The sequence below is a fragment of the Saprolegnia parasitica genome (assembly GCF_000151545.1).
Source record: "Saprolegnia parasitica CBS 223.65 unplaced genomic scaffold supercont2.171, whole genome shotgun sequence".
Classification (NCBI taxonomy): Eukaryota; Oomycota; class Saprolegniomycetes; order Saprolegniales; family Saprolegniaceae; genus Saprolegnia; species Saprolegnia parasitica.
The window spans coordinates 1-8,203 of NW_012156565.1; the positions used below are offsets into that span (position 1 = coordinate 1).

The 8,203-nt window shown below is 56.3% G+C and overlaps 4 protein-coding genes across 4 annotated transcripts; 1 reads left to right on the plus strand and 3 right to left on the minus strand.

The window, feature by feature from the left end:
• Positions 1-28: 28 nt before the first annotated feature.
• Positions 29-517, minus strand: SPRG_15223 (hypothetical protein; the record flags this gene model as incomplete). Its single annotated transcript, XM_012354604.1, has 1 exon — positions 29-517. A coding segment is annotated over one exon (489 nt), but the record flags the coding sequence as incomplete, so codon positions are not given.
• A 1,462-nt stretch (positions 518-1,979) lies between these two features.
• Positions 1,980-2,559, minus strand: SPRG_21521 (hypothetical protein; the record flags this gene model as incomplete). Its single annotated transcript, XM_012354605.1, has 2 exons — positions 1,980-2,368; positions 2,409-2,559. The coding sequence occupies 2 exons, from the start codon at positions 2,557-2,559 to the stop codon at positions 1,980-1,982; spliced, it is 540 nt and encodes a 179-aa protein (XP_012209995.1).
• A 1,472-nt stretch (positions 2,560-4,031) lies between these two features.
• On the minus strand, positions 4,032-5,965 carry SPRG_15224 (hypothetical protein; the record flags this gene model as incomplete). The annotated part of the gene is made up of 11 exons (XM_012354606.1): positions 5,718-5,965; positions 5,490-5,661; positions 5,363-5,444; positions 5,131-5,315; positions 4,922-5,083; positions 4,781-4,864; positions 4,580-4,732; positions 4,455-4,534; positions 4,299-4,405; positions 4,157-4,247; positions 4,032-4,107 (listed from the first exon to the last, which is right to left on the minus strand). The coding sequence occupies exons 1-11, from the start codon at positions 5,957-5,959 to the stop codon at positions 4,032-4,034; spliced, it is 1,434 nt and encodes a 477-aa protein (XP_012209996.1). The 5' UTR covers positions 5,960-5,965.
• A 1,222-nt stretch (positions 5,966-7,187) lies between these two features.
• Positions 7,188-8,188, plus strand: SPRG_15225 (hypothetical protein; the record flags this gene model as incomplete). Its single annotated transcript, XM_012354607.1, has 5 exons — positions 7,188-7,730; positions 7,776-7,888; positions 7,943-8,019; positions 8,066-8,132; positions 8,176-8,188. The coding sequence occupies exons 1-5, from the start codon at positions 7,212-7,214 to the stop codon at positions 8,186-8,188; spliced, it is 789 nt and encodes a 262-aa protein (XP_012209997.1). The 5' UTR covers positions 7,188-7,211.
• Positions 8,189-8,203: the final 15 nt, after the last annotated feature.

The window sequence follows — 8,203 nt, forward strand, 5'->3', positions numbered from 1 at the left end:
AGTATCGGCGTCGGCTTCGGAGAAAAACGTGGTGCACGTGGAAGACGCGCGGCGACTCGGTCCACGACTCGAGAATGAGCGGCGTGTTTGTGGGGCTCTGCGTGGACTCGATAAACACGCGGTGGCCGGGTCTTACGAACGGCCATACAAAAAGCAGGCCCGGGGCCACAAGGTAGAGACGGTCCCCGGCGGCAATGTCGTCGTACGAGTTGACGAGGTGGCCATTGCCCGTGTATACGCGGTCAGCTACCACTGGCGTCGCGTGGTTAGCGAGGCCTTCGACTTCAACAAGCGTCGAGAGATAGGCGGCGAGCGCGACACCCGACGGCACGAGCGCCGGAGGGAGCGCGACGGCGATGCCGTTGGTGGACTTGCCGTTGGCGTAGACAGTGACAGGCTTGTGATGCGGTGTCGACGATAGCAGCCATTCATAGGTTGCCGCTGGGTCCACCGAGTACGCGAGCAGTGCCATCGCCGCCGCGATGTACAGCCACGTCGTCGTTGCCTTGATGCCCATCTCTCGATGTTGTCGACGAACTTGCCAAATGACATGCGCGCCGTTCGAAGCAGCACGTGTAGCCAATCAGCGGCCGTGAATTTAGAGCCGCCACGAATCCAACTGCAAGCGTCGACGGCAGTGTGGTACAGAGCACATTCGAGTTCGCTGGGATTCTGGCGCCGCAGAGCAATAATCCTAAGAGTAATACCCGCCAAACCACAAGTGTGACGTAGACGGCAGCCCCTACGTCACCGATGTTACATGACCACCATTGACATAATATGTCAATGGTGCGCAGCGGTGGGCTCGAGCCCACCGCTGCGCACGACTTAACATGTAAGTCAAAGCAGTGCATCTCTCCCAAGCGCGTGCTACGAAACGGTCTGCGCGCGCAGAATGAAGAATCGAGTCCATTTTTTTGCTTTCAAACCACCATGACCTCTTGGTTAGTTCCCCATGTACTGACATGCCCGCTTCTTCCACCGAGGCATTTGCATCGAATCACTTCAGAGTGTTTTGCATGCTCTTGAAATTTGCCGTGTCTTAGGACAGCCCAAATGGGTCATCGACGATGAGACTCTAGCAAGTTGCTAGATTCTCCAATGCCTACCTCGATAAATGCAACACTACACACTACACACACTACTCGCGAATTGTACAGTATGTGGCAGTAACATTCTTGCAGCCGTGACAACGAAGCGAAAGACGATCGTATCGATCAAGGCCGAGCGATATTCGTCTTCCTAGTGACAAGAGTCTTCAAACATCTTTATTGCGGACCCTTGCCAATGCTCGTCACGTATCACAGGACGCCCTTAGGGTGGATGGTCATGGTTGAGCAACTTGTGAAGTGATCGTACCTGTCTGTACCCTCGAACCCTCGAGCTCATCCTTGGAGTCTCATTACCCTTTCGGCGCGATAACACGTCATTGCTATCTCCGCCCCCGAAGAGGTTTTGCATACCCAGCCTGCGGCGTCAGGTTATGCTCCATGTCCTGCTCCGTAACGTAAAGCGCCAATTAATGGTTTTTTCAAATTCGAAGTACGGTTAAACTGAATTTTCTCTTGAACGAAGAATCGGATTCTGGATTTGAAAAGTGATTCGGATGTAAAATGACGTTGGCTACACGTAGAGCCCAAGAAGGCTGCGGTTCGTGCAGAAATGCGGACGTAGTGAAACGCAGCGTGCAAAAGTGATCAGAGCCAGATAATGGTTTTTCAAACATACTTGGTTTTTGTAATAAAAAAGTTCGAAAAAAAACGAACTATTTTCCTTCGACCAGTATATGTATTTTGACAGGCATTGATGCGTTATGCAAGGTTATTTATTGCTAGGGTGCCAGAGCATGAAAACTTGAGTACCACATTATAGAGATCAGCGAGCGTTGGCTCCATCGGATCTGGCTCGACCTTACGATCTTTGGGCTGGTTTTGCGCTTCTTCGAGGTATTGGCTTTCTCCTTCTATGCTACGTTGAACTCACAGATCTATTAGACCTCGAGAAGCTCCCCGGCAATGCGCACGCGCTTCGGGGGATCGTTTGGGACCGTCAGCACGTTGTCGCGGATGTGTTGCCGTTCGCGAATCCATTCCGGCACCTTGTACGGCAGAAAAGTTCTCTGCCACAAAGACGAGACGACCGCGCTTGAGATACAATATCGAGCACCACTGCGCGTCCGATCGTTGTCGCGTCGTCTTTGAAAATGACATGGTGCTGAAGATACCATGCTCTTTTGGACTGAAATACCGTTCCTGGTAAGGTACATGTTGATGCTGCGACGCACGGCGCACTTGAACGGCGAGAACACATCGGTGTCCAGCGGATGGACAAGTTGCGTGGCGTTGGCTGGCAACAGAAAAAGCAGAACCTACAGAAGTTTAGCCTTGCGGGCGTAGAATAGATTGTACCCCGAGCGACGACGCCAAGACTATAGCATGCTCCGAAACGTGGCTGGAGCAACCGTTTATCACAAGAAGATGATCGGCCGTTCGACTTCATCCGGGACGCTCTGATGATTGCGCGCTCGAGGAAGGTGCCCTTGGACCTCTTGCACTTCATGAAGAAGATTGGGAAATGAGCGCATGGATGCTCGAGAGCCATTCCTTTGTGCTCCTGCTGCACCAGCTCTCTGCCAGCCTGCATCCCTCTCCCGCATTTTGGCGCGAAAGATTCTGGCCCTCGACGCGCCATTTACGTCTACCTCTTACAATTGATCGTATCGAATGTACAAAGGTATAAGCTAGGCACAGTATATTTTGCTTCTTCCTGATTGGTCAATCCAAAAAACCATTATTTGGCTCAGAACCATTATTTGGCGCTTTACGTTATCGGCCGTCGACTTGCCACAACACACGACGACCTACCCATGCATGCTGACACTGAGGTAGATTTAGCTCTCGGCAGCTCTAGGACGAACGAGCTTTCATGATGGGGCATGGAAGGACGTTTACTGGCGCCATCAACCTGAGCGATCCACTGGCGCGAGCGAGCTCCTGAATACCATTATTGTCGAATACACGCCCTGACAAAATTATTCTGATATGCGGCAAGCGGTGCGCTGTGCAGTTTCATCCTCAGCCTGAACCCACACCGCAAACATATATACACGCGCCAGGTGCTGACCAATCAATCGCCCACGTTATCGAGGTTATGGGCAGGGCCCACCGTATTTTTGCGAAACGCAAAATACCCTCTCTACGAAGGCTGTGGACGGCATTCGCAGACTTGCAGTCGTGCGAGACTGGGCGTGAGATCAAGCGAAGCGAGAAGGTCAGCGCTCCAGAATTCGCGGGGACGGAAATCCTCCCATCTTTTCGCACCCGTCGACGGAATAGGACGCTAGCGTGCCCAGCGTCCTCTGGCCTTGTGCACTGAGAGGAACCAGCGCAGTGCACGCCGAGAGACGTGTAGCAGCTGTAGATGCAATCATTGCATCTACAGCTGCCGGCGCCATTGCAATGCCATGGCGCCGGCCACAGGGCAGTCAATGGCTCGACGTTCGCTGTCTCCTCTGGCGCATCTGCGGCTGCAGCGTCATGGTTATTCTAATAGAGCAAGTGGCTTGTAGCGTGCGCCACGCTTTCCTCACTGCGTATCCCTACCCCTACAAAGACCTAGCCCTAGGCTGCATAGCCATGGCTCGGGCTACGATCGGCGCCATCGGATCTTTGTCCATGTGCGTGGTTTCTAATTAATGAGTCTGCCTCCACGAGTCTGCCTCCAAGACGTCGTGTCAACTGCACTTGTTCGAGACGGTCTTTTCGACCGTTCACGCATGGGTGCGTCATGACCAGCGTATGACGCAGTGTGTACCCGGACGATTGTCTGCGCTATTGTGCGATATGCCGTCGCACGTCGGCACCAATGCGATGGACCGTGTCCGTTGCTTTGCCAGCGACGGCCGTGCGTCAGTGTTGCGACATTAGGATTGCAAGACGTTGGTCGACGATCACCCGTCGCTTTGCTGCATTACCAAGGTGCCCATTGCATGGACACGCAGCGGGGCGTGCGCTTTTCTGTGGCCGTTGGAGCTAGATCGCAACGGCTTCTTCAAGTAGCCCACCTTGGACACCGCTCTTGGCCACGTCGACGAGGAGCGCGCTGACACTAGACGCGTCACCGTGAGCATGGCACCATCCGCGCTTGCGTGTCGTACCGGGTGGCGGTCCACGTCGACCAGAAGGTTTCCACGCGCGGCAGCACGGACGGGTGCAGCACGAGGGCAAAGATGGCATCGTTGCCGCCGGCTACAACCAGCCGATGCATCAACCATATCCCACGCAATCTCGAGTCTCTACCACCGGGCACGCCGCCAAAGAGCACACCGGGCACGCGCATGGTCGCGTCAATCAGCGCGGTTTGCTCCTCGGGCTCGATCGCGACGCCTGCCGCCGACCCCATCGTCCTACCATTCAAATAAGATACGCGGGTCGTCGGGATCCAAGGCGACGCACCGCAAGAGGTGGCGAATCTCCTCGAATGTCGCGCGCATTGCGAGCAAGGCGGCACCGAGCACCGCGTTTAGGTGCACCCACTAGTCAATTCATGGCGCCATCCTATGTGGGGAAGTGCGGCGTACCGAGGTCGACGGCGCTTCGGCGAGGCGCGCCCAAACATCGTCGGCCACCGCCGGGAGGGCTTCAAATTGGGCGACGATCTGCATGTTCTTGGCGTTGAGCGTTTCCCAGAGCGCGTGCGAGCCTGCCGGGTCGGCTTTCTTCCACGCCAAGACCTACGCGGAGCATACAACATCTGCGTCACTACATTCGAGAACGTGTACCTGGCGGACCATCGAGACCGTGGCCGACCCGGCGTTGACGTCGCCCATGATCATGTGCATGTTGTGGGGCAGCCCAAACGCTTTCTAGCATCGCGTCGTCTTGGAGCTTCACAAGATAAAAAGATCAAGGTAAGAGCGTACGACGACGTTGTCCCAGCGCGACTGGATGCAGGCGGCGAGGTCGGCCGGTGCGATCGCCGACAGGTTCTTCTGCGCCACAAACGATTGGACGCGTTCGGGCGAAAAGCGGTTGTAGCACTGGTTGCCGTACGCCGCGGCCGAGACGTCAAAGCCACTGCCAATCTAATCGCACATTTTTCAAGCGGCAAGAGGAGCGCGATGGCACGCACCTTGTCTTGCGCGATCGAGTGCGCAATCTGCGCGAGGTGGTGCACGATGTCGACGCCGGGCGTCGCCGCCGCCGACTGCGCCGTCGGAAGCGTGACTGCACCAAAAAAGCGCAAGACGGCACCGACGAGCGACGTGATAAGCGCCGCCGAGCTGCCCATGCCCGTCTTGGCAATGACCGGAGTCCCTGGACAATGCCATCATGAGCGCAGGCGCCAGAAAATTGGGATGAACCAGAGGCGTCCAGTGGGCACGGAAGAAAGGCCGGGAGCTTGGCAAGGTGCTCGCGCGTCACGGGCTGGCCGCGCTCGAGTAGCTAATGAAATCGTGTCGACGAGGCGGAGGAAATGCGTGCCTCTACCTGCGCACTTTGCGAGTAAAAGTCATTGTCGGCTTCGAGCGTAATGCGCAGCGAGTGCGTTTTCGCCAGCGACGCCAGCTTGGCGCCGAACGCCGGGCCAAGAAGGCCGTGCAGCGCCTTGGCACACACCTGCAGCGTCTTCTCGACGTACGGGTTGGCCGGACTCTGCGGCCTACACGAGCAAAGACGCGGTCGTGATGCGCTGTGGCGACGAGAGCGACAACGTACGAGAGCTCAAAGGCGTCGGCCGAGAGGACACCGGTCAACACTTGGTGGAACTGCGGGCTGTGCACAGTCACCGCCAGCGCAGGCGACGGCGTCACCGACGCATCGAGCGAGACCGTCGTGTGGAAGCGAGAGCTAGCGGCGAGAACGGCGCCAGCGTACTGCGGCTCCAGCACCAAGTAGCCGCCAGCGATCAAGACCTTTCCGGGCGCCGAGACGCGCGTCATCGTCGTCGTCGTCGTCATTGCAATTCTACGTATCCGGAGGCACCAAAACCGGTCGCGAAAAAGAGGTTTATCCCAAAAACCCAAAAACCCAGTGCAACGAAGTTCAAACCGCCGTCCACGAGTTTTGCCTCGAAAAGAAAGAGGTCGATTCGTCAGTCGCAGTCCAGCTTGCGTGCAAGAAGGAAGCTGTACAGAGAGCGAGAGTGGTGGACGGGGCTTTGACCTTGGGATTTGGCTGCTTCACAGCGCTATCATGGGTATACTGGTAGCCGTTGCGAGCAGCCACTGCGGATATACCAAGACGAACCTTGCCTTGGAGGCACCTCACTGGTTGGCGCCACCGTAGAAGTGGCGATGAGGGTCCACGGTTCTGCACTTGATGTGTGCTCCGTACAGTAGACTTGTGCGTCTTGAAATGGCACTAGAACGAGATGCGCAGGAGTCGAGTGGCAGCCAAAAGTTTCGCGCTGACTCCGTGGCTCTCTTGCATCCTGAGCCAGCAGCTTCAACCAGCAAGCATGCGCCCGGAATATGCTCAGAGTGGTTTTTGCCTCTGCATGCGTTCCAGCTCGGAAACATGCAACTTCTTATAGTGTTGAAGCGGATCTGCCGCCACGGTACCTCGCTGCATATTACGGCGCACGCACGCAATATGGGCATCAGACGTGGGTGTAATTGTGCGGTAGGACGGTGGCGAAACTTGCCCTATTTCCATGCTGCTGCCCACCGCAGAGGCGCTTACAAGTGGCAATATCAGTAGCCACAGTGAGAGGAACCCATGAAGAATACGCGCGGAGTCCAACCGCATTCATGGCACGGAAGCTGATACCAATTCGCATCACGTCAGAACGCAACTCGCCACCAACTACCGAAAGCCAATCACGTTGGGTCAAAGTGAGCTAATATATGTACGATGTGGTGTTTGCATGACCATCCTGGGACTTGTACTCATCAAATCCGGAACGACGTCATGGCCCGTTGGTACCGTAGTCTCATTCATGGCTGTCCTCTTCTGGGGCAAAACCCGCCGCGTCCCAAGTTGCTTGGGATAAACGCTTGGGACAAAAACCGTGTGGGATGATGGACGACACATTTCTGCCATTGGATTGGTGAAAAAGCGGCCAACCAAACAGCGTTTTTCGCGTGCGACGGTCACGGATTGGCTGCATTCTAAAAAGACATTGATTCGCTATAATCCCAGTAGAAACCGCATTTGATTGGCTGTATATTTCCTTCGCGGTTAAATCTGACCTACACAGCAGCGCCAAGCATGATGGCAGGCCGGGCAGGGAAGCGCAAGGCCATGGTCGACGACTCGGACTCGGACGACCCGCGTAACATGGCCCGCGAAGACTCGGGCAGCGAGGAAGAGGCCGCTCCCGTGGCCGCCAAGTCCTCTTCGGAATGGGAGGCCATCGTGAACGCCGAGGTCAACGAGACGCTTCCGGCCGCGCTCCAAATGTGCGTGTCCAATGCAAAGAAGCAGCGTCAAGACCTCCTGAAGCGCGTGCTCGAAGGCGCTAAGGCCACGGAGCACCTCGTCGCGACGGTCAAGGACATTGGCGACGACAACCAGATCGAGGTCCTCAAGGGCGTCACGACCAACTTTGTGCAGCTCCACGGGCGCATTAGCGCCTACGAAAAGAAGCTTGATGGTCTTAGCACGGCGCTCCAGTCGGGACGCGTCCCACCGACGTACCGCGGGACGCTGAACGTGTCTTCGTCGCGCGTCTCGGACGCGCAAGTCATGCAGCACGACTTTTACAAGCGCTTCTGCGGCGCGGCCGGGGTATCAAGCACTTCTGCTGGCAGGCAGTATGCGTTTGTCTTGTAGATTGAAGAGGAAGGCGACGATGACGATGTGGATGTGCTCGTCCAAGAGACCGAGGCGGCCAACACCATCACGTGCCCGATTACGCTGTTGGAGATGGTCGAGCCCATGCGCAAGTTCGTGTTTCAAGGTTGCGAGGTCACACCGTATTGACGTCTCTTCCTAAATAGCAAGCGCTGTGGCCATACGTACTCGAAGGCTGGCATCACGGCCCACCTCAAGCGAAAGAACGCCTGCCCCATTGGCGGTACGCTGCAGTCTGCGTGTGATCCATTAGCGATGCCGGCTCGTAGGCTGTCGCGAAAAGGTTGGTCTCCACGACCTCGAGCGCGATGTCGAAATGGAAGTCCGCATTGCGAGGTACTGCTGTATATCTATGCGTATAAGTGCTCTCAACGCCGAGGCTCTTGATGTAGCAACCGCCGCGCGCG